Source organism: Strongylocentrotus purpuratus, unplaced genomic scaffold (genome assembly GCF_000002235.5).
Source record: "Strongylocentrotus purpuratus isolate Spur 01 unplaced genomic scaffold, Spur_5.0 spur5_scaffold_10, whole genome shotgun sequence".
Taxonomy (NCBI): domain Eukaryota; kingdom Metazoa; phylum Echinodermata; class Echinoidea; order Camarodonta; family Strongylocentrotidae; genus Strongylocentrotus; species Strongylocentrotus purpuratus.
Window position 1 is genome coordinate 26329063 of NW_022145595.1, and position 27267 is coordinate 26356329.

The following is a 27267-nucleotide window of genomic DNA, read 5'->3' on the forward strand; positions in this document are numbered from 1 at the left end:
TTTCCACATTCATCTGACCATATAGAGTGCCATAAAGCACTTTCACATCTGATTTCATTCACAACTTCTTATTTCCTGAAACTTCCTGTATCCTTCGAAACTGACTAATCAGATTTGGAAATCATTACAATACACAATGATTTCAAAGACAACTAAAAAATAGTTTTCCTTCATCACACTAATTTCTTACTCATACCAACAAATTCCAAATTTTGACTATATTCATGATAAGCAATGAGAATAAGGGGAACTTTGCTATTCTAGCTTTCATGCAATGTGAAAACACACAAATATTTCACTACTCCCAGCATTAGGTTACAAACAGAAGCACAATTTGCAATGCTGTATGCTCTAAAGGAACATGTAGCACCATTGACTGGTATTTGAATGGCACAATAATAATGAAACATTTCTGAATTCAAAGATGATATGCTGTGTAAAAGCAACAGGGGTCTAACTCTGAACAATGAGGTCATATTCATCTTGTAGATACTAATTATCTTGTAGGCGCCTTGAAAATCTCTAGGGATGGATGTGGGCTTCATAAATATTGTCATTATTTATTAAATCATTATCAACTAGGGCTATACACTACCTTATTTAGAAAGGGGTCCGGATGCAAAATGTTTAAGTCTGTATGCAAGAGCCCTACGTAATAATCTTGATTTTTTTTTTTTTTTTTGGGGGGGGGGGGGGGGATCCAGACTTAGATTTTGGGTGCCCATGTGTCCCAGGCCCTTGTTACATGCAGTGTCGAGCCCTGTATTAACACATTCTAAAATACTTTGATATTGAATGTGCAAAGACTTAAAAGGACCTGTTTTAAGTATGCTGCCCCTGAATTGTGAAATATGAAACGTGCGGACACCATAGATAAGTTCAAGACATCTTTAAAAACGTATCCCTTTTAATAAGAAGTGAATGAATCCTACACACAGGTCCTTCTGTGTAGAATATGACTGTGCAGTTGTTGTTTTTTCCTTACTTATACTAGTGTTTACTTCTTCTTTTTCATTTTTCCTACAGCGCATAGAGACGTTAACAAATCTATTATGCGCTTTATAAGAAGTGTATTATTATTATTGAATTTTTTTATATAAACAAAATCAGAAAATCAGAAACAATGAAATGATTAAGATCAAAATCATGGATATAGTAATAGTAAAAAATGAAAAAATCAGTTGGATTCATGAAGCACTTTTCCATAAGAATTAAATGATATTTTACCCTAGCTTAATCGTCGGACTACTAACAACGTACATTAAAGCCCTTAAGCTGAGTAACCATGATGAGGCACTTAACTTAAGCATTCATGAATTTGTATTTCCTACTAGAGTAGAAAGAACTCTAAAAATCTAAATACTGCTACAATCTCTAGGGCAAATTAGACTATGGTAATGGATCCGGGACAACTCAGCCCCGCCCCTGCAAAAACGGGGACGAGTTGTCCCGACATGATTCATCGATCAAGAGATACCAATGTGTATGTACTTAATAATGCCCTTTCCAACCACAATCTTTGCATATGTATGTCTACTGGTATAGAGCTATGAAGACATGGATTATATTGTCAGCGTTATTACGAACCGCCTAATTCGTAATATATATTACTGTATGGATTCGTCAGTTCTTGATAACGTGGACAACATACATGTATATTAGTGTATGGGATATTAAGCAGGAGGTTCATTCAACAATGATCAAATGAATATGTTGAAATGAATACAAACTATAAACAGCATCAAATTAGTCAACTGTATTGCCACAAATAAAGATAAAATGAAATGAAATACATGTACATCAAAATCTACAATGAACTGTATTTAAAAAAATTCAATAATTTACTAAATTAGTCCAAATTAAACAAATTCTCATTTGAACATCAACTGCATATTTACCAGTACATGTTTGTGAACAGCTCTACAGCCTTGTTAGTTAAGCTTGGTGATGACTATGATTAGCGAAATTAGGGGATGGCAGATATTTTCAAAAAATAATGAAAATAGATCTATTAGGCATGGTTTACAGGGGAAAATGGGAGGCAGGGGGAATCCTCTCTTTTGTATACATCAGCAAAGCAAAATGAGAAATTGGTAATTCAATTGAACTTCAAATCTCTTAATAAAATTTGTCAACATTTGAATGGGAACATATCAAGGCATATTTTGCTGTACAAGTTCTCTTTTGTTTTCATTAAAAAAAAAAAAAAAATTACATTTCATCCATTTGCTTTTCTGCTTTGTTTCTACATATTTCACAAGCACATGGCAGGGGGTTTACAAGCAAAGCAATTTTATCCTGGAACTATTTTGTACATTCGTCTTTTTTTTCAATTCATGATAAAATCTGCTCATTGCCTTTTTGAATCCATGATGGGGCTACCATCTGATCATTTAAATGATTTGTAACCACTTTTATTTTTAATAAAATATTTGATAGTTAAGGTCTCGAAAATTGGTATCTCATCTACCTAGAGACGCTTGACGACCCACAAGACTGAAGTCGGTCTAGTGAAACCTCAAGAGACAAATATCTGCATCAGTCTTATGAGCTGTCCTTCTAATGGGCATTCTGAGACCTACATATCGGCTTCTTGGGGTGAAAGCCGGAAACTGCAGAAGCAATTATACTTCATTATTCCTTTCACTTAGACTGGGACCCTATATGAAGTAAGGTCTAAAGCAATGAATGTTTTACAGAATCATGAAACATTTTACATGGGTTTTCAATGGGTCAGTTAATAATGAACATATATGAAGCTGCATAGCATGGTAATAAGGATCTTGCCGGTTTATTAACCATTTGCTGCTGCATGCAACAGGCCCAATTTTCTTAAGGGAACCTGTAAATTAATGTTGCTCCTTTTTATTAGAGTCTTTAAAAAATAAACCAAAGAATACTTGTCACCGGAGCTCCATATCACCTTTGCAGAAATTTGATCACGAAATATGCCAGAAATTTGATCACGAAATTTGCCAGAAACTTGTTACACATTTCTCCCAAGTCAAACCCACAAATTTCATAAAGAAAACTAATTTAGGATGCAGGCCTCTATTCACGATGCATAATTTGCCTTTTGTTAACACATGACGTGATAAACTGCCTAAACAAACTGCTGCAATGAAAAAAAAATTATGTAAGTGTAGTGGTTTCACATTTCTGTTCCTTAAAAGACTCAGAGAGGCAAGTTTCGGGGGCTTTGTTGCGTGCGGCTGGCTCTTCACCACAGGCATCTGCTATTCATTTTAATACGCATAAAATGTTTTTATTCTGCCGCTGTATTTTCTTTCAAGACATTTTCTTTTAAAGCGATTTAAGAAGTTTTGGTGATCTGGGCCTTACAGGAAACATGGTTCAGGCAAGAAAGCAGCAATGAAAGCTTGATTTTAAAACGATAAACAAAGAAAGGAATGATTTAGCCACGCACGGTACAAACCGAGGAAACATATCGTGCTTGGAAACAGGTGAGGGTGGCCCCTCCAGCGTATCCCATGAGCCACTGCAAAGGGAAGTAGGTGGAAGGAAGGATCAACGACAACAAATAAAGAGATCAAACACACCACACAAGGATTGATAGAAAATACCACAACATGAAGAAAATCATTTAACCCACATTAATAATACAGTCAAACCTGTATTAGCGACCGCCTCTCTATAAAAACTACCTGTCTATAGTGGCCATGCATTTTGTCCCCCTCGAGAGAGAGAAATTTGTATTATAGAAGCCGACTAGACAGGTCACCTGTCTACAGTGGCCACTTTTCCTTCTCCCTTAGGTGGTCTTTATAGACAGGTTTGACTGTATCTCAAAAAAATAATATACGCAAATATAACTTCCACACAATTTTTTTACTTGAAAGTTGCTGAAAAATCATATTCAAGGCCATGTTGCATAAGACTTACCATTCATGGTAACTTAACCATCAATATTACTACCATGGCAACATCACTCAACAGCCAATCAAATCAAGGTTTCCATGGAAATTATCATAATAGTAAAGTTACAACCAATGGTAAATTTTATGCAATGGACCCCAGAGCTATTCCAAAATTGTTAAAGAGTTCCAAATATAGATAACATGGAAATTAGGAAACGAGAGCTACAGTGCATACTTTCATATTGTCCAACTCATACATTGAAAAAACAACACCAATGTAGAAAGATAATGAGACCCATCAGAGATATATTATTCGTCCACAGATTAAAGATATGTAATGAACATATTCCAGAGTCTTAACCCAAATAATCCATGGCAAAATACCAGGTAAGGCTTCTTAAAATAGACCATTAATAATGGATACAAGAAAACTGATAATAGGGTAAAACTAAAAGAATAATCAGTATCATAACATTGAGATACATGTATGACAGTAACCAATTAATATTTCTTGAATGCTAAGACAGAAGTTAGTACCAAAATATTAGTAGAGAAAACTGTTTGTGGTATTCTGACACGAAAAACAAGTACATGTAGCTATTTTGCAATATCTGTCACCAAAATCGAAAAACAAAATAAAGCCAATTTTGCGAAAAACAAAACACAAAAAGCAATAGTAAGAGCGCAGGTATTTTCTTGTCTATTTGAGTACACTATACAGGCACACTAATATGCATAGGTGTATATACCATACAGAGAGAATATATATATAACGCATATATAATCACCTGCCAAAGGTGGGCGGGGCATCTTTAGCCCTGGGGGAGAGTGGGGCATCGTAAGGTTCATGTTGAAGAAGACTGTGGAACAAAGAATATACACACACAGACGCTCAACTCCACATGTTCAGTCAGGATTGGCAACACAACCAACCTATGAACAGGGTGGTACTCACACAAGAGGAAGTTTATAAATCTCTATCGATTCATAAAACAAGAAACAGTGCGTGAAGAATCACTGAATAACATAAGGGGTTTACATAAATGACAAGGAACTAGTTGAGGTCAGCTTACACAGAGATTATTGAATTTCAGATTTAAGTAAAAAATAAAGCTTGCCAGTCATATCAGCATTCTCTTTATAAACCTTGCCTAGTTATACATGTTTAGCTTTATAGTGCTCACATCGTTGATGGACCATAATCGTTTATTGATTTTTGTTTAAATCCGAAAAATGATAATCGACCTTTGCTTCCAAACCTGACGTTTTCTTGTACACGGTTCTAAACATGTACAATGTACAGACAAAGGCAAGGTCATTACTTTCATGAAGCTCAACAGATTGTATTTTGATAGCTGTATGATAAGTTTTTTATAAAGCTGAACAGATTGTATTTTGATCACTGTAATGGAGCTCTCACACTCTGCCGTGTAGGCCTACCGTCCACCTGCCGGGCTATTAAAAAAACAACAGAGTCCAGAACGTTGGGTTTTGAGCGAACTTGTCCCCGGCCGCAAAAAAAAAATTCATAAAATTAATCTTTTCACCGTTTCGTTGCCATCTTCTGACCGTTCTCACCGGGCGCATAGCGGGTGTTGAACGTGCTTCTACCGTCTTCACCGCCCAGATTGACTTTTGTTGAAAATTTTGGCCGTTTCCATACCGGGCCCATACCGGGTCTCGAACGTGTGCACCGGGTTTGTAGCAGCCACCTACCAGTCACTTAGCGTCCCCTCACCGCTCGGAGCGTCCTATGAGCGAGTCCCCGGACTGCTGACGTCACGACACGACTGCCATAAATACCCCGATTTGAACGGCAACGGTCAGTCCGCTCTCCATTTTTCATCACCGTTCTGTAACGGGTTATGAGCGTGTTGTGAACGTGTTCATACAGTGTGACCGTTTTCATAACGTATTCATACCGTCCTCATACCGTTCAACACCGTCCTCTTGCCGCTTACTTGCGGCCGGTGCCAGCCGGCCAAAGTTTTGAACATGCCCAAAACTTTCGCCGGGTCCCACCGGGTGTAAATAAGCGCCAACGCCCTATTAACGTGTTGCCCGCTTTGATAACGAACCACCGTGTGCCCTCGCCGTTCTCCACCGTCCGCAGACATTTTCGCGCACGGTGGCACACGGTAGGCCTACACGGCAGAGTGTGAGAGTCACTTAAGATAAGTTTTTCTAGCCAGGGGAGGATAGAGGTACATGGGAAGGTACAATTAATTGTGTTTGTGTGTTTGTGCTGGTGGAAAGGGAGTCTTGTCTAGTTTGCAGGCAAAAACCCTTGTTAGTCGCTCTGCGTAACAAAAAGTGTCAAATTAGTGTCTGTGCTTGCAGACTAGGCCTAGGCTGCATGTACATGTAGCCCATCTTTGTGATTAGTATATCTGTATGGTCAAAAATACCATCAGGTCTTGCTTTGTGATGGTAACAAATACTGAAATTGTAGCTCTCTGTGAACAATGAAAATAGATCTATAACTCTAGGAAAACTTAAAGGGCCACTCCAACCCTACTAACATAGCCTTTCAAAACATGAATACACCTCTACTTATTAATATTCTAGCCTCTGATTTGTCAGAATATCTCTAAATTGACAAAAAATGATAATAACCATCCATTTTTCACAGGTCTCACGCTTGCTGGGCTACGCCCCTCGAAAAAAGGTAATACGGCCACGTGACTTGATGACGCATTTGACGTCATTGCGGGAATGTCCGATTTGTCCTACAACTAAGGATCTTACATTAGGAATGACGAAATTGCCAGAAACATACTGGGATTATCAAGTCCATATTATTTTTCGGATGAATGTCTTTTTTTCCAATTAATATCATAGTTTGCCTTTTTAAAGACATTTTGATACCTAAATCGCCCTCCTTTTCACCGGAGAGGCTCCTGCAGTGACGTCATATGCTTTTGTGCAATACAGCTCCGAAACTGGGCTTTTTTTTCCTGAGCGTTCTGAGTCATCATTTTTAAAGTTAGATTCCAGAATTATTGATGATTTCTAAGAAAAATCATTGTCATGTTTGGTATCTCCGTCAAAAATTATTCTACATGTCTTTTTTTCCTCCATTTTTTAGCCCGTTTTGGTTAGAGTGGCTCTTTAAAAGATATGTGCGTGTAAGATAACATTCATGTATAGGAATAGGGTGCAAATTCCTAAGTCCTCTGAGAGCTGGATAGGACATTGATTTGTATGTAATATAGATTTAAGGTCAGGCACAGCTTTGGTAAGCCCTTAAAAACTATTTGTTAGATTTCTTTGATTTTAAATAACAAATAGGAGGATACTAGCAATACTGAGCTGCTGTGAAGCTTTTCCTCTTCAAGGGAGATAATACACAAATGAGACAAACAAAATGATTCAAATACCATCCTGGGATGTAAAGTCTAGCAACCTGCACTACACAGGTGTAAAACCATAGGGGATTGTGTATCTGCTGAAACGCTGAGAGCGATGTGGGGAGGGAGAGCCATCAGGGTTGAAGGGTCAGTGACGGGGAGTGTATAGCCCTTATCTAGCATTCCTTGCAGATATTTTCACTACAACTCACCAGAAATCTCTCTCTCCCTCACACTCCCTTCTCTTCTCCCCTTCTCTCTCCACTCCCTCTCCCTCAACATTCCTTTTCTTCTTTCCTTATCTCCCCGCTCCATATTTGCTTTATTTCTGTCTTCCCTTTATGAGTTTAATTGAGGTTCTTGTCTTTGAATTATTGTTAAATAACGAACTGTAAATATGATGTTTTTTTTAAAATATTTTTAAAATAAAATCTCTGTAAATCATGCATGCAATTCAGCCATTGGCTGCGATATGTTGATGAATAAATACCATACTATACTACTATAGCATACCAAATGATCTTGCACATACAAATTGTCATACAATGAGAACAACACCAGACAATGTTTTACATGCTTCTTTCCAATTTCCTTTTTGCAACCAAAACTGTACATGAATACTTCTAGCTCCCTCCCAGTCCCCAGCCGATACTTGTGATAAGGGGATTCATAAATATCTTGTATCTACAGGTACAATGCAGTTTGAGGTAACTTTCTCCCTCACTACATGTACAATGTATTTGTCTGGATTCAAAATAATCAATGTTTCAAGGGTAAGATTAATTACACTGCATTTTAATTTTAATCAGCTATCAAGTTTATGGTACGGGGTAACGGTACATGGTAACGGTACATGGTAACGGTACATGAATAGAACAGGATAGAAAAACATATTACTTGATTAAAAAAAGGATAGACAGAGAGAAGGCGAGGGAAAACAGGAACACATCTATGAGGGAATTAATGAATGCATGCAACTAAAAGATGTTGGAAATTGCACAAAACAGGTTTGAAAATAAGAGGGATATCTGATTTGAAGGTATTGATTAATTTGACAGTAGGCCTATAGGATGGGTCTAGTCAGACGGCCAAACCAACTCCATACCGATTCCAAACTGACCCCTTCTTGACCATTAGAGGCATTGTGATTTCTTGTTCGGTCTGGGGTCGGTCTCGTTGGTTTGACTGGGCTAGAATGCATGTAAGGTTCATCTTAATTATTTCACTAATGCAACAAGTAGGATGCTGTTTCTACAAGTTTCACTTAACCAGGACTCAATCAAAATGAAAATGTATTCCAAAGGAGTACAGATGAAAATATGCGGAATAAAGGCTATTCTGTGGGTAAATATGACACTGCAATAAAACCATGCTAATACAAATCTACTGATTAAATATCTTCAGAGATACAGAGCAAAGAAAACCATTGAATAATAATACAGGAATTGGGGGGAAAAATGGAAAGAAAAATCTAGAACCTATTCTTCTTCCCGTGTCAACAACAAAAAGATTAAAAGACTTGAGGATAAAAAGCTTTGACAAGACGAAAATTAGTAATATGGTAAAATCTGAATTTCCAAATCTAGAGTGGAGAGATATGATCTATCGATCCTACACTCTCTACATATATTAATGCTATCAAAGAGTAGAGTTGAGAGAAGCCTTCATAACTAGCGAGTGTATAAACATGCCTACATATGCCAATAATGCCACAGGCACCTCGAAGCAGAGACAAATAAGAGACAGAATAACAATATGGGATGGTTGGAAATAAATGACACAGCAACTCATCTTGTTAGAAAAGGTGTACTACAAAAATTGTGTTTTACAGGAGTTAAAAAAGTTGTGTTGAAGCTAAATATAAACAAACCTGGTTATGGTTTGAAGCTTCTCAAGCCTAGATAATGTCTGGGGACCTCCTTCCATTCCACTCTGTCCTTCTCCTTCTCCTCCTCCTCCTCCTCCACTCTTTGGGGCTGCTTGCTGACTTTGCCATGCTAATACAGCTTCTGAAAAATTAAGCAAACATGAAACAAGATATGAAGATGAAACATGAAGATGCTGCTTGTAAATATCGGCTTGCATGGTGATGTACATATACGATGACGATGACGGATAGTCAACCTGTTCGAAACGTTGAGCCACTCCCGCCACCCATCCTCTCCAATCGGCGCTAAGTTCTAAGTTCTCCTTAGAAGTTTAAGCTAAGAAAGATAACCAACAGTCTTTTTCAAGCCTACACCAACGGTCCTTTTCAGGACTACACACCCTCAAGAAAGATTACCGAGAGTCCTTTTCAGGACTCCTCAATCCTCCCTCTCTCTCACATGGTGCACCCGCAAGCCTACTGTATAAACATGAAGATGGTAACAATTGCTGACTTGAAAAATTGTATCAACAATCAAATCCTACTTGGACAGTCTAAGATTCTACTAGCCAATCAAGACGTGGAAACTGTTGCAGTCATACTGCTGTATATGAAACAAGGCAATTATTCTTTAAACAAATGGAACTTTCGTTTGGATTTTATTGAAATAAATTGTTTATTTGGATACTTAGTTATGAGTATGAATCAACATGTTTGCACATGTTCTCAAGACATATTCTTACTGCAAAAACGTTGGGCCAGCTCTCTTAAAGGGATCCGGTAACTTTGTCTCAGATTCTGAAACAAAATCCTGGATTAAGCTTATGCTGCAATCATAATTATGAACCTTTAGGTCAGCCAGGCACCCCATGACTTTTACTAGCCAATCGCCTGTCTTATTATCAAGATATTTATGATTGGAATCACTAATTTTGAAAACCGTTTTCGAAACGGTTTTCATAACACTACAGTCTATTGAGGAAAACAAGTATGGTAAAACCGATCACTCAAAGATTTTTACCTTTTTGAGGCACTTCTTGATCATTTTGAAGCGCAATTTTCTTAGGGCTTCAATATTACACCATATCACAGACACTGATAACACATAGAGCCGTGCATCTCAGATTTAACATTGTTAAACGATCCCTTTAAGGTCTATTCTTCGACTCACCATGACCATCAGTATCAACATGCAGACCGGCCAAATCCAGAGGGGGTACCACTTGTCCTCTGAGAGAATTAGGTGATGGATTCTTTCGATCCTCTCCTTTCAATCTTCTGAGTTCATCCTCCATCCTACCATCCCTCATCTCTTCATCTCTCCTCCTCCCGTCTCCTCCTCTTTCGTTCATTCTCCTCGCCTCTCCTCCATCATGCCGTCTCTCATCTCCTTCTGTTCTCCTCCTGTCTCCATGACCCTCGGAGACACCTTCCGTTCTCCTCCTGCTTGCTTCATCCATCTCATCATCTTTCGCTTTGCCCCTTCTAGTTCTTGGTTGAGGTACCGGTTGTTCCCTATGCTGAGGTGTATCAATGTTATTATGTACCCCCCATAGCCCCCCTTCTCTGGGATTCCTGCTCCCCCCATTAGAAGGACTTCTCTGTCCATCTCCATTTTGTCTAAGCCAAACATCGTGATTCTGTGTCCTGAAATCAGAATTGTTGGATCGTTTGGCTGCCTTCTCTTTCCCGTTCGGAGAATCAAGGCTATGCTCTCCCTTTGCACTCCTGTAAATCAAATCAAATCATGAAAAGATTACAAGATTATCATCTGTCCCAAAGACTCCCAAAACATCACTATGTTTTCAATACAAACAATTCTATAACAAACAAAAGTTGAAGGCAATGGAGCTTATTTTGTCAAATTTTCAGGTAACAATATGATTGCTGGGCCTCCAGGAAGAAATATTTTCATACCGAGGGAACCCTGAGTAAAAAAAAAAAAAGGGGGGGGGGGGACTTCCTTATTAGCATTTATTATAGGTTATTTCACTATATAATAATTTTGTAATGTATTCGTTTAGAGCATCCATTTTTTTTTTAAATAATCATACTTTTTACTATAAACTATATATTTACGTAGTTCTGTGTTAAATTTGTGTTGTTATGTATTAAATGTGATGTTATTTTATGTACCTGTATAATGTAGGGGTTCCTTGGAAAGCAGGCCATTACATTTATTTTTTGGCTTGAATGGAACTACCCTACTGAAATAAAACTTAATAAATGAATAAAATAAATAAATATCTATTAGGAGGATATGAGAGTAAGATTGAGATTTGTACCTATGTTTCTTTGTAGGAGATCTTCTCTTGGGAGGTGCCACTCTACCTGCTGTTAACTGCAAAAGAAAAGAAAACATTAAACATAGGAGTAAGATCAAGGAAATTATGAAAGTTACAATGAGTCTTTTCATTCATACTCAACACCATTTCATCCTCTCTCTCTCTCTCCTTTTTTTTAGAGGGGGGGGGGGGGGCTAATTATTTCTTTTTTTTAATAAACTATATTTATTATTATATATTATATAACATCTAAGAAGATCCATGTTATTTCATTGGAGGATTGTTGGTCACATGATATTCAATAGATAATCTATTAAATGACTATGTCATTGAGCGTGCATTTTTGGTTATGTTATATAAAACAAATGCAAATATTTTCATTGTTGCACCTTGTTGAGTAAAACGTTAATCTTTTAACTCATCAAAATATTCGCACTATTGAACTCACAAACATTCATTATTTGTATACTAAGTGTTATCTCAGTTACCTTTGTTAATAATGTTATCTCATTGATAACAATAATTCTTTTACATAAGGGAAACCTTGCTGGGAGCAAATTCTTAAAACAATTGGGTTTTGTTCTCTCAAGTGTTTACATCGAAAGATGGAACATCTTTAATATCTTATCGTATCATTGGACAGGGGCAGCAAATATAATAAGAAATGACTAACGATACATAAATAGAATAAAGAGGACTACTTTGACACAGGGGTATCATGTAGAGACCCTGTCAGAATTGAAAAATGTAAGAGATGGATTATACGTCAACAGAAAGATTATAAGCCATAGATTACAATAATATCAACTATATGCTATTTAGTGTGTCTGTCAGAGGATTAACAGCTCTCTGAAAACTCAAAATCTAAAGCTTTGAAAATCAGAAGCATCAACCTAAAAACTAGCTATCTCCTTGATGAAATCATTTTATGTGGATTACACATATTCACAATGACTTTGCATTAATTAAGCACGGCTCATCGCCTCAGGTATAAAGATGAGCCAATTGGGTCCACATGTTATGTTGTCACCGTAACTGCAGCAAAAATTAGGTTTTAATTTGCTTTTGTGCAATGCGGAAAGGGAAAATACAGTTATTCTTTTTTATTTGTAGTCTATGTTCATTCAGCTTTCCATTGATATAAAGTTGTATTTTCATCAGATAAGGTCTTTAAGGATTTACCCTGTAACAAAGGCCCTAGAAAACCTAGACGTGTTTATAGACAGCTGTCAGGGCTATGAACACAGGAGTAGGTGATATAAACAAACATTGTAACAACAGAACGCAAGACAATGACACATGCTGGAGGGTAAGATAAGGCTCTAATTCTACGGCATGTAGAGGCAGGATTGGACAAGTTATGCATCGCAAAAAGAACTGGCTATTCATAATACATGGAATATTAGTGTTGGATATAATGTAGAAGCAGAATTAGTACCATCAGTAGTACATTAATGGGAACTGTAGCAGTAAATCGCAGTAGTAGAAGAAATAGTAGCAGCAGTGGCAGAGGTGGTAGAAGGTAGTAGTGTATATTTAGTAGTGGTAGTAGAAGTGGTAGGAAAAAAAGTAGCAGTGATAGCAGCAGTTGTAATACTATTTGCACATGTAGTAGTTTTTGCGAGTACTCACTGAGTTTAATGTGCCTGAGTTGCGTTTGACACTGTCCAGTTCTGACTCTCCATCATGCGTTACGTCGGTCAAAGTCCCCTCTCGGGAAAGTCCTTCGCTCACAGAAGAAGAATCCACTAATCTCTGATTTGAGGAATCGTAAATAATATAATATAAATATTTCCAGTCCAACTGCACACACATGAGAAGTGCATTGACTTCTGGTTATGTGAATTGCTGATAATAGGGTATAAATATTTCCATTCTTACATTTTACGTTATCCTATATTTGATTTGATTTGATATGGTTTATTGATAAAAACATACATTCAAATAGCAGCCAGAGGCTGAAACAAATTGAATTTTCATATGCATGTAGGCCCTGTGCCTGTCTCTCTCATCAAAGTAATTAAGATCTATTTTCTATGTTTCCAAACTGCATAAAACTGCTATCATATGATTCAAATTGGAAAGTTTCAAAGACATACATAAGAAAGCACCATTGTGTGCATGTAAGCAACTTCTTTACAGAGTTTTCCTTTTTTTTAACCATAATATGTTTACACTAGAATGATATTGCCTCCTTTCGCTGCACCCTTTATCATCACATAAAAGTGTGTTTTTTAAAGATAAATTTCAAGTAAGAGTGCATTATTATATGTCCAAACAATTCACTGTAGTATAAGATCGCAATCTAACTCCTGTGACAATGGCTCACAGCTTCATTTCATCAAAGGCATAGTGTTAGGACCAGGGTTGAAGTTAAGAATTTGGTTTGTGTAGGAAATTAACATGGACCTGGGGGGTGTTTCTCAAAGATCTTAAGGCAAACTTGACTCTAAATTTGGCTTAAACATTATGGGCTGCCATTTGTAGCCCTAAAATAATATATATTCAAAAGCAAAAATTCAAGTATTTTAGACTTTTATAAATTCCACATCAAGAACATGAAATCCTTCTTGATAATAGAAAATATGAATGATTTGAATCAACATTCAATGCCTTCAAAAATAACTTTTACAAAATATTGTCATAGATGCTAAAGGCTTTCCATAATTGTTAAGTCCAACTTAGAGACAAGTTCAACTTAGGATCTTTGTGAAACACCCCCCAAGCGTCCTACAATCCATACCCTTTAGTAGTACTTATTAAAAGTTTTAAAAGCTTGAGTGTCTATCTACCTGTCCAATGATGATGCCCTGAGATTCAAATATATCAAAGGCTTTAGACGCTGGCCTGCCTTTCCTTCTGACTGGATGACTCTGATCATGTGACTTGCTTGATACCAGGGTGTCGTCGGAGAACTGCTGTGCCCTATTTTTGACCGATATACCTTCCCTCTCGGCGAATGAGTTGACTAGGTGCTCTAAGGAAGACTCTGAGTTACTTCTCCTACTGTAACGCGATATATGTAGTCAAACATCAAAATTAATCTCTTCAGGTTAAGTGGATTTTAATTCTATTATAGATTTAAGTACTTGTACATTCATCTATATACATACATATACTGAAATCACACATCAAAAACATTTAATACCTTTAAAAGTCACACATGTAGGCACTATTCACAAATATGAGCTATATTGACACAATATTTCAGCTTGATTACATAAGTATGGTGAAAAATGATAGGATATATTCAAAATGATTTTACTAATAAAAATACAATTAAAATTTCATTTTCTTGACCACTGACCAATAAAGCACTCATGGGAATGTGTGAAGAAGCAGATGAAGCTATAGCTTTGGTCAGCATTTCAACAAGAGAATGAATGACCCTACATGACGTGACCGGATTCACTCTCTGTACTGCAATGACATAACATGTATTCATGATATACATTGTCAATTCTTACAGTTTGATATGAATTTTGAAGTATAAACGCTAGACAAATAGGACACACAGTAATTAATGCCTTGCTCAGACAGGAAGTGGTATCTGAACAGCGGCGGTTTGTTCTTATAATACGCTTCACATTTCTGTGTCTCATATTAAACACAGAGCTTAGTGAATACCTACCTGTTGGACCTTTGTTGCTCACAGCTGCCATTTATTTACATGTTATAACAAAATCCCTGCAGTTAACTGCTCCATATCTGAGCAAGCCTTTAGAATAACACAGTAACATACACAAAGTGATGAGAATGAGATCAATTTTGAAACTTACTTAAATGAAGAACTATCTTGGTTCTTTTTCTGATGTTTCTTCCTTGGCATAGCTACTGGAGCTAAATGTCATGAAAAGAAAAGAAGGAGAAGAACTTATCAGGAATTGAAGGAACAGATTTAGGTTTACATAGTCTGTAAGTGGTGTAAATATAATAATAATTCTACTCTACAGCATATGCTATGCGCCATCGATCTAGTAAACTATTCTGAGGCGCAGAGGGTAGACTATTACCCTGGCTTTAGCAGAGATGCCAACCCTATAGGATGGCTGTCAGTAACATTTACCACATTTGTCCGTAACAAACGGAGGTCTTTCCGTAACGCAAGACACCGCAGCATAATTTTTGTGGAAAACGTACACAAACACCCAATCACTCTTACTGCATTTTGAACCTACCATTTTGAAGTCCAAAATAAAGATGTGCATAAAAACGTTTTTAAAAATCTGTTTGCAGTCAAAGGATCTCCTCCTCGGGTACTCGCTCTTTTGAGTGAATCCATGATAATATTCAGGAAGAAAACACCTCGTTCAAGCGTCGAACGGCAAATTCGAATCCACAGTCAAATGGCAGAACTCATATCCTACACACGCACACGTACACTCACCAGTACCACAGACACACAAGCCCAGGCCGCTAGGCCCGGCGTTCATGAACAACAACACACCGTACACCTCACTTGCAATGCGCCCGCTGAATCACTGAAGTCTTCGCTACTATACTTTGAATGGGTATTGCGGGCGCCGTGCGCACAATCATCCACCACCATGCTCCCCCCAAAATGCACGACCGCACGTAGTATACTAGTATCAAAACAGTAATGACGGCGGCCGTGTTGTTTCGGAATTAAACAAGATGGCGGCGGATGGACCATGTGCGCGAAAGTGCCTATCCAGTGTAGTCAAATTCAGTGAACTTTTGAGTAAATGCGTGCGACATGCAGCGCTGTGTACGGAGGCTAGGTGATAAGGCGGCATTCGTTATAATGTACTTTTATTTATTGTTTCCCCGTAACCTTTTGATTGTTTAGCGTAACGCCGTAACAAGAGCATTAAAACCGTAACAAATACGGCGAAACCGTAACGGTTGGCATCTCTGCTGTAGCACGGCTGCCATTAAGGCGCTCTAGCTTTTCAAGGAATTAATTCCTGACAGGTACCCACTTACAATACCTGGGTTGAGTATGGCAAATGTAGATCAATGTCTTGCAAAACGACATTACTGCCGCAGGGGGACTCAAACCGCGGACCTTGTGATCGACAGTAGGGTAATAATGGGTCATTTTCAAATAATACCTACAAATGGACTGATTTGGGGAGGAAATATTCTTTCAATCATAGACTGTGGTAGACCTAGATGGAGAAATATTATTTTTTTTTTCCCCCTCCTGTAACCATTCTTGTGAAGCGTAGAATACATGGCATAAAGTGAGCTAATCATGTTGGAATATTTTCGAAATAATGTAACTCATCTGCTAGTCGACTTACTTTCTTGTCTCGGGCTAAGGTCAAGACGGGGACTGCCACGAGCGCCAAATAAGTGCTGAGATATACTCTCCTGTATCGTCCTCTCTACCAATCTAAAATAAAGGCAAAATTTAAAAAAGAAATGTATTACTTTACATTGGTGGATTGGAATCACATTATCATTATTATTTTATTGTTTCAATTAACATCATCAACTTCCTCTGCAATCATTATTATAATTGTTAACATTATCATCACCACCAACATCATCAACATCACCATCATCACCACCACCACCACTATCACCCCCTCACCACCACCACTCATCACCAACGCCATTACCATCATCACAACCACCACCACTATCATCCCCTCACCACCACCACTCATCACCAACGCCATCACCATCATCACCACCACCACCACTATCACCCCCTCACCACCACCACTCATCACCAACGCCATCACCATCATCACCACCACAGGGCTTAAATTAATCCAAGGCCATCCAAGGCCAGGCCTTGGATGCCCCTTTGATTGGCCTCAATGCCCCTCTCATTGGCCTTGGAGATTTTGTGTGCCCTTTCCAATTCTTCCTATTTGTGCTGTACTATAGGAATGTGCCCTACAGAAAAGTGGCCTTGCCCTAAAAATATTGAAATTTAAGGCCTGCCACCACCACCACTATCACCCCCTCACCACCACCACTCATCACCAACGCCATTACCATCATCACCACCACCACCACCACCACCACCATCACCATAATCATGACCACCATCACCATTAACATCATCATCTTCATCATCAACGTTAATTCTGAAACTCATGAAGTATCAATGACCGCTTTTGTCGCTTCATTATCTTTGGCATGTATATGTTCCTTATTTTATCTATTTCTATAAACGTGATGTATTTATTTCTTGTAATTATGTATATTATGAATAATATGAATATTACTGTAACGCCAGTGGAAACCAAATTTCTAAGTAACTTGTTTGCAAAGACCAAATAAAATATCTTGTAACTTGTATCATCATCACAAAGACTACCGTGAGCAGGGATGTTATCTTACTCTGATGTAATAGAGGATGTTACAGGTGAAGGAGCAGCACTGGTGCCTTGGTCACTGTCCAGAGTGAATGGTGAAAAGGCCCTCTCCTCGTATTCACCATCAGGGATACTGGTCAAAGAAAAAAAAAAGATTTCATGAAATTATCATTTTAATTCACCAGCATGCACAATAGGCATGATTACCTATTCGGTACATGTACCTAATTCCTAATCATGATGCTGCTATAGATCGCATGATTGGAATTATCATGTTAGTAATGATTGTGATATTGAAATTGTGATTATGAGCTACAAATGTTATTTTCTAACAGTGAACCTTGACTATCCTCTGAAGTAGTGAAGCTCTGCCTTCATGTATAAAGAGAGTTGTGAATGATTAAAATCTATCACAACTGCATATAAATCAGAACTCTATACAGATTAATGCACTGGATCCAAAATGTCAGTTTTTTTATTTTAGCTAGCTTTAAAATACTTCATTAAGTTCATTTACCATGCAAACATTAGTTCCAAGTTTCAGGTCATTATTCCCAGACAACATCATGACATATTGAGGTATACCATAAGAAGATATCTGAATAGAGTAATCACAGTACATATACAGCCGTGAAACTAAAATCAGTCAGAAGAGAAGTCATTTAGTCAGCTAGTCTTTTGAAGGACTTGAATATACATGAAGACACAATCTTATACACAAACAGGAAAGAGAACACAAGGCCTTACATGTTATAATATTGAAACAAAATCAACTTTCAAAATACTTTGGGGAAATGAAAAATACTTTAAAAACAAAAAATGTATTGGGGTTCTACTTAATTATTTTATATAGAGAGTTAATCTCTCCTTAAACCTGCCCCTGGCGAGTCTAATTTTAACCAGAAATCACTATGGGTCTGACTCATTTGCATTCAGTAGCAATGCAAATGAGACATCGGTTCAAATAGCTTTTGTTAAAATTTACCTATACTACAGAACTTCAACTGGAGGTCTCGGCCGTTTTAAGCTGAGGTATACAGTGGAATTCGGACCAAAGAGTTCAAAACAATTTGAGATTTCAGAGACAACTTTATCACTTCTTAAATCTCAGCTCAAAACTCATGTTTAAACTTTTGCTATTTACATTCCCCCCCCCCCCCCTTCCACATGAATACATAATTTTCTTCCTTTGATAATGAATGGCTACACACCTAAGATATCCATGATTCTGAGGGCTTCCAGATGATGAGTCCTCTTTGGAGACTTCAGAATAGTTGGAGTTCAGGTCCACTTCTTCCTGCAATGCCTGGTAATCCAAGGTCAGAGGTCAGAGGTCAAAGATTAAATCATTGCACATGTATAAACAGTTCACATAGAGCTTGAATCTTCTGTTACAACTTTTCTGGAATGAATATTAAAGAAACCTGTCTGTTCAGACCTAGAAGGGCATTAACCTTGTTAACACCCTTCTGGCTCCAAACATACGAACTACCAAGTGAAAGATTGATAAAATTACTTATCATAAACCTGTTAGAGATAACAGTACATATTCTTTAAAATAAAATATTTTTTGATGGTCACAAATTCAAATCTAACCTACATGTCTATGTGTAAATAGAGCAACATGAATTTCACTTTATTTAGCGATTGATTATATAATAAGGCAACATCAGCAGAAATAAACCATGAAAAGGGATGAAGAACTTTAGCATGTCTGTTCACGATATTGGTACAGATTCACATAACACTGGATAGAAGTGTTTGTGTGTAACATTCTAATCAAGTAAGTTGCTAGGAGACAATACCCCTCCCCCTCCCCCATCCCTCTGACTATAATTAATATTTATAAACATGTATCCTTGAAAGAGCTTTACACATGAAGGACCATGATACAATCAACTTTGCAATATACAAGATATGATCATTATCCAAAAAAGATATCCCAGTTACCATGGTAACATCCCTCAGACAAGAGGAAAGGCAGATATGAATCAGGAATAGTGAAAACATGGAATCATCCTGGCATGCCATTGAGTAGCTTGAGAATATATAAATATACATGAGGCAGGATATTGAGACCCACATGGCTTAATTATGTGATCCCCAAAATAACCCCCATGACATTCTATTGTTTCTAGGTAGATTGATTGATGATGCTTTGTTTTAAAGGGCTTGAGTGTCGTCTTGACAAGTCAACATTGTTGTATGATCCAAGGGGAATTGTTCCCTACTCCGTATTTGTATGATCAAGGACTATTACTCAATATGGATAAAGAATACAACAATATTGTCTATTTAGAATGATGTAGAAGGGCGCTAATTCTGTGTTGGAGCTGTGAGTTAACACCCCTTCTAGCTTCAAGATGACACATATCGAAATAAAGATAATAGATATCATTTGAGTGATTACACAATGCAAGATGGGAGTGGAATATGACTGTACAATCTAACATTCTCTGTGTGGCACTGAAATATCACACTCATGAATACTTCTTTTTTCCTCCTCCTTCTTCTTTTTCTTCTTCTTCTTCTTCTGGCTTGAGGCCGTGCGCCTATCCAACTTTTTTATTGTCATTCTTAAAAGCACATTATATTGGCTTTATCGTACCTCTCGTTTTCTTGATCCACTTCCTTTTTGGAAACTTAGAATCAAGAACAGAGTCATTCTTGATTATGAATTTCACAAATTACAAAACAATTTGGTGTTATTTCATAAGATATGGTCGTACAATAATGTACTCTTTCTTTCAGATGATATTGATCTCACATGGTTGATTTAATTGTTGTTTGTGATAAGTTTGTCTTGAGAAGAAGCTCATAGTTGGAAGTTATGAATTCCCATAATTTAATCGTTTTGAAACACTCTATGGATGTGTAATCATTTGTAATCAGTGTTTAGTACAATTTATGTTTTTTCTCAATTTCTACCGTCGAAATTATTGTTTTTTTATGAATTGTTTAATGGTTACTTTCTCATGTATTACGTACTACTTGTTGTTGATTATTGGTATATGATTCACAAACACTTATTATATTAAGTGCATCACTGTTATTTTTTTATCTGTTTTAATTATTATATGTATTGTAAATAAAGTTTTACTTTCAAAAGTCTTCTTCTGGTAATCTCCAAAGGACTATGCATCCTAAAATGTATCTTTAGTTTATAAAACATGCAGTATTTGTAAGTTTGTACTGAAAATTCTTTCTCTCAATCTTTGTCCTTCTTTCTCAGTTTTTGTCTTTCCCTTCTTCCTTCTCTCCATGGCTTCCTTCTGTACTTCTTCATGGTTTCACATCCATTATCGCTAAATCTTTGATACTTTTCTCCTTTATCATTCATTTGTCTTCCCTTTCACTTTACTCTTTGGTTGATTATTAATTCATACTTTATATTACAATTGTCTACTTAACATGAAGCATACTACAGTACATACTTGTCAACATGTGTCTACTAAAATAATAAATAAAGTCTACTATCAATTAATCAACACTTTCAGTTTTCACGCCTCATCCGTTATCGTAAAAGATGATAATAAAATTTGTTTCACTTTCATACAGACATGTATGACGTGGTTATCATTTAATATTCACTGTATTATTTAATATTCTTTCTCATTGTTATGTTTTAGAGAGTATCATAAGGGCCATTTAGGGGGATAACTTAAATAGTAGAAATTTGTAGAAAATGAGAAAATGGGGAAACAGGAGAAAGAGAATACTTTTTATCAGATCTTAGAGCAGCAAAGTTTGATAATACATATGTATGTAGGCCTACGTGGTGTAGGCTAAAAGTCTGTCTAAAGCAATTATAAAGGAAACACAGCTTATCTCACCTACGTGTCAAAAAGAGCCCCTTCATACATGTACGTGATAATTTCCTTGAGCCTCTTATCACCCCCATAAGGCTTGAGGTCAACTCACAAGGTCACATTGTGTAATCTTTACAAGATTTCATGAAGCTTTTTATATATTATGAGATCTACAGGTCAAGACCAATTCAGTTTCATTTTTGTTATTTCTCCTCCAGAGATCAACAGATAAAAATACATATAAACAGACAAATGTATGACCATAAATAAGATGAATTATAAAAAGTGAGGAAGGCAGTGGCCAACAAGGAAACAGACCTTGTAAGAGGCCAACCCTTTAAGAAAACAAGATATACAATATGTAACATAAAACACATAAACAAAGGAACACAAAATAAGAGAAGAAATGAAGTAACTAACCTAATAAACAAACTAACAATTCATACATGCAGCTAAAAAATGATGACACTAATACCATGGTGGCTTACATACATGTATGTATGATCAAACTTTGTTGCTTTATGATCTGATTATTACAAAAATATTTTTTTTATGAAACACGCGCAGTTTGATTTAGCACATTGTCTTGTCAGGGAATGGCAAGAGAAAGAGATCAAGAAGGCACATGACCGATTGACCATGGTACTAGAGTTTCTCTAACCTCTAATAAAGTAGAGCTCAGCGTATATCACTGACAAGGACAAGCATTGAAATGTTTGTATCTTCCTAGAATTCAAAGTATCATTAGCTCGTGTAGGAGGTTAGCTGCGACTGTAACTGACATACATGTAGAAGCCATATGCTATCAATCTCTCTCAGCCCAAGTTACTGTTTCCTTTATAAACATAGCCTAAATAATGACATTTAATTCACTTTCTAACATTACAAACATTTCATAATTAAAACGATATCTTTGAGCTAAGAAAATATTCTTTGGCCTCAACATAGGTTTTGCAAGATTTCTATCTTAATATTAAAGAATCTTGAGATAATGCATGTACAAGTTCTTGAAATGCCCTTAGAACACAAAATAAGCTTTAAGCTTGAAGTGATGAGTTATAAAATCTAATTAACCCAGGAAGAAACTTATAAATATGTTTTGAAAGGAAGGAAGGAAGGAAGAAAGAGAAGCATATGAAAGGTAGATTTAATCCTCAACATATTTCCTGGTTGACAACATGTTCTATTTCCTGCTATTCTGTTCATTCTCCTTACCCTTACCATAGATCATGTTTAGTTTGTAAGGACATACCTACTTTCATTTCCCTCAACAATAAAGCTGATATCTTTCAAGTATTTTCCTGATTACATATGGTATGATTCATCTAAATGTAATTAAATATAGGAGATAAAAATGGTTGGCAGAGTCTACACATGAATGGACATTTATGTTCCAAAGACTGAAATTCATGATCCCAAATCTTTTCTTGGAAGGCAAACATCAAAGGACCCTTAGAATACCCCTCCTCGATAAACTTAAAGGGATAGTTGAGTTCTGTTTGCGGACCGCAAATGCCTTCAACGTGCATGGTTATTGCTCTTATTCTTATCTATGACATTTATAGTGCCCTTTTAGAACCTAAAATTGCTATGAAGGTAATTTCAGACCCCAAAATGTGTTAAATTTAGCCAATACGATCATACCAATTCAGCTCCACTTTCAAAAAAATACGGTGACGATTAATTAATTATTTAATTAAAAATAACAACACATGGGCTGGCTGATTGTGCGTAATATAACCAACACAAAAAAGCCAACAAAAAAGCCAACATCGGCATTGGCTGGAATACAACGTAAAAGGCGCTATTTTGTTTTTCAACAGATTTCAACGGCTGGTTCAAATTATCTAATATTTGTGGTGGTACACAAGTATTAGAAATCGTTATATTTATGGATATTTCAGCTGTCTCTGAACCAATTTTGATCACACAAAGATGATTTTGTCATTTAAATTGTATGTTCTTTCAAATTTGACAGTCAGTTTTTCATTATCTCACAAAAAAAATTTGTGTAGCGCCCTCTGAAACAGAACTCAACTATCCCTTTAACAAATACATATTACAAAGTTTTTCCCAGCAATACACGCCATGAAATCTAAGTAAAATAAATGAAATGAAATAATTATTTAAAAGAGATTCCAGGAAATGGGTGATTTGACATACCAGTTTTGTTCTTCTCTGTTTCATGTACTGGGCATGTGGTAGTGGAGTGAAGGGTGGGGATTTCTTCTCCTTGGCTGCTTGCACTTCAATACGCTTTGAGTTCCAGACCCGACCTGACCCGTTGATAGCGTTGACAGGCGAGGGCGGGCTATAGCTACCTCCATCATGACCGAAGAGAAAGTCAAACTTGTCGATGAAGAGCCGGACAAGATGATTGGTTTGCCCTTGTTCTCTGAGCCCCTGTATGCCATCAGCACACCTACATCATATCAAATACAAAAAATTGCAAATTGCAAATTTCATTTAAAAATAAATGCCCATTTAGGAGGAAACTTTTGATAGTACAAATGGCATTTCTTGGTTAAATACTAAGAATAAAAGTAAGCTTTATATACTCAGAGATAAGCACAAAAGGGGACCTATGACTTTAGTCCTTTGGTAAAGGGGATGAATTCCTTACCAAGGGAAAATTGTTGATTGATTTGAACAGGGGATCTCCCAGTTACGAGGCAAATCATCTGATAGTGAGCGTTCAAGCTCTATTAAAGCTATAAATGCTACTACAAAGCCCCGTCGTCGTTGATCAAAATGGTGAAACCCATCAATCGTAGACAAAGTGATGTTCTCATATATATATACATGTATAATGTAGAGGTGTCGTAGTCTAGTGGATGTGTCACTGGACTGTGAATCACATGGTTCGTGGTTTGAGTCCCACCGCAGCACCAATGTCCTTTGGCAAGACATTAATCTACATTTGTCGCTTTCCACCTACGTGAAGTAAAGGTAGGAAGAAATTCCTTGATTGCTTTAGCGTCTTATTATGAAGGCTCAGCTACAGCCAGGGTAATAATGTAATACTTTGTATTCAGCGCAGTGGAGTGTATTCATGTGGTACCTGTGCTATATAAATGAACATATTGATATCATCAATATTATGTAAGAGTTGATAATGATATTGATAGAAAAACAAGCTGAGTTGCAATATATTTCGGTCAATCACAGTGTCATTCTCAAGACAAAGAAAAGACCAATGCCAGTTCACTAATAGAAAGTATATGCAAAAATACCATCTTTGCTCCTGTATTTGAAATGTCTGTACAGGTACATCATAGACTTTATCAAATGTACACAAGAGACAGGTGGAAAAGGGGTTTTCCCTTCTGCATAGAACCACTCTCTTTCACAGTGCATATCATACTCCTGAAAACTGGATGCAAAGGTGTGGGTCTCAGGGGGATTTAGTCACAAGTCTTTGTTTCCTGAACCACATCCCATTCCCAAGAAACTCTATTAATGAAAAAAGAGGTTGCTTACCGATTCCTTTCTTTATATCTTAATCTGTAACTTGAACTTGTCGCGACCTCTAGCGTGGCCACTCAACCTAGTTTATCACTTGATATGTATCTCCGTTTCTTAAAGGAGTGTCAAGATGAAATACACCTGCTCAAGTGTTTATCCAAAAAGCCTTCAAAATACTACATACCGGTAGTAGTATTGAAAGCCATATTGAAAAGGATGAGCTTACTTGATAAGTTTACAACATACATGTTATTTATAGCAGTTCTTGAGACAAGGTGTAGTAGGGTGTAGTAGGCCTACTTTCTATCATGTAAACTGTACGTGTTGACAACAGAATACATCCAATTTGAATTTCCAATACTCATCTTCATTACTTCATGCTCTGATAGTGATATTGTACTCATGACACTTAATGTAGAAACCTACCCCTTCCTCTCCCATACTCCATTCATTCATTCTTCCCCCACGTCCCCTCCAGTACTTCACTCCACCCTTTCCAATTCCTAGTCCTCTCATTCTTTACCCTCTGCTCCCTTACTCCACTCATACTTTCCCTTTCCCTTTCCCTTCCATAATCTTTCAGTACTCATTTCCCCCTCCCTACCCCTATTGCACTCATTATTTCTACCATGTGAGCCCTACAACTCTCATTCTTTCCCACGCCCTCTCCCCTACTCCACTCATTCCCACCCCCTACCCCTATTGAACTCATTATTTCTACTCTTTCTCCCAAGGGACTCCACTCATCCTACCCCTTACCCCACTCATTCTACCCCCTTACTCCACTCATTCTACCCCCTTACTCCACTCATTCTACCCCCTTACTCCACTCATCCTACCCCCTTACCCCACTCATTCTACCCCCTAAGTCCACTCATCCTACCCCCTTACTCCACTCACTCCACTCATTATACCCCCTAAGTCCACTCATTCTACCCCCTTACTCCACTCATCCTACCCCCTTACCCCACTCATTCTACCCCCTAAGTCCACTCATTCTACCCCCTTACTCCACTCATCCTACCCCCTTACTCCACTCATTCTACCCCCTTACCCCACTCATTCTACCCCCTTACTCCACTCATTCTACCCCCTTACTCCACTCATCCTACCCCCTTACTCCACTCACTGCACTCATTATACCCCCTAAGTCCACTCATTCTTCCCCTGCCCCCTCCCCTTCATTCTGTCACCAGGTGAAATCCTGATGTTTCTTGGGAGAGGAAGCCAGCCTCTAAATGCCTATCTCAGTCACATTCATGTCTCACAGACACGATACCACATGTCAACAAGTCTTAATACTCCCATCCCTCTTAAACATTACCAAGTCAACCTGTTCAATACTAAGCCTAAGATTGAGCAAGCATAGTGAAAATTAAGGTTTCTAACAGGTTGGCGGTAAGCAAATCCATATCTAAAGAGCCCTTCTCCTATTCAACCTTTACAATTTTCTTTGCGAAAGAGAAATGTACATGTGTGTAGGTAAGAACCGTTTCCAAATTTCAGCTAAGTGTCTTTTAAATGTCCGGCCTAAAAAGGTCTTTGTATATAGTTTTAATCTTGTGGATGTCTCTCTGAACTCTGGATCAACGAGTTAAACCATGTTTAAATCCCGGCTACAGCACTTTAAACCCCTTTGGCAAGACGTGGAACTAAATTTGCAACTCTGTGTATAGGAGAGTATTTGGGTACCTGGGAGGCTGCCAAAAGCCATCAATATGCCACATTCTATTTAGTATGAAAGTATTATATTGATAAGAAAATAATCATAACTCTTCTGGTATATACAAAAATTGTGTATAATAAAACAAAACAATACACAAGATTACTGGATTATATCTTGCTACTCTATCAATGCTCACATTCCTAAATCCAGTAATTTGAATTGCTACCATTTTCACATTCTTACTAAATATTTTGATTGAAGAAAAGATTGTCTTCTTCTTGATATCCAACATGAGTTTAATGTGAAGTCTAACATCAAGGAACAATGCTTCTGCATGAAAGTGATCAATTAAAAAGAGCAGATCATGATATGAAACTCTTTTTTTATAAAGATGTGTTTGAGCTACATGAATGTAAACTTTTTTGCATGGTTAATGGTATGAAACTAAAAGAGACAAACGTCACAAAAGCATGGTGCTTTACAAAGGGTTTATAAACTGAATCTCTCTTTCATAGTTGTAACACTATTTCTGGCTAAGCCTTTAACATCATCTGCTCAGCTTTCCCCAGACACCTGCACACCACACACGCTATGTCATTGCTACTTCCTGCATGCGGTGAAGGACTGCCGAACGGAATTAACGTGTAGCAT

The 27267-nt window shown here is 37.3% G+C and overlaps 1 protein-coding gene across 4 annotated transcripts in view; it reads right to left on the reverse strand.

Annotated features, from left to right (window-relative positions):
• The window catches only part of LOC587138 (protein FAM13A), a 75337-nt gene that overhangs the window by 12593 nt on the left and 35477 nt on the right, over positions 1–27267 (reverse strand). For 2 of the 4 annotated variants that reach the window (XM_030979909.1, XM_030979910.1), the window contains 12 exons: positions 23649–23907; positions 18888–18982; positions 17702–17809; positions 16648–16739; positions 15160–15220; positions 14173–14386; positions 13013–13135; positions 11381–11436; positions 10267–10823; positions 9099–9237; positions 4667–4738; positions 3428–3499 (listed from right to left, as the gene is read on the reverse strand). In XM_030979909.1, coding sequence (XP_030835769.1) covers positions 3428–3499; positions 4667–4738; positions 9099–9237; positions 10267–10823; positions 11381–11436; positions 13013–13135; positions 14173–14386; positions 15160–15220; positions 16648–16739; positions 17702–17809; positions 18888–18982; positions 23649–23907 — 1848 coding nt within the window. The remainder of the gene's footprint in view (positions 1–3427; positions 3500–4666; positions 4739–9098; positions 9238–10266; positions 10824–11380; positions 11437–13012; positions 13136–14172; positions 14387–15159; positions 15221–16647; positions 16740–17701; positions 17810–18887; positions 18983–23648; positions 23908–27267) is intronic. The other 2 variants (XM_030979911.1, XM_030979912.1) reach the window with 2 other exon arrangements.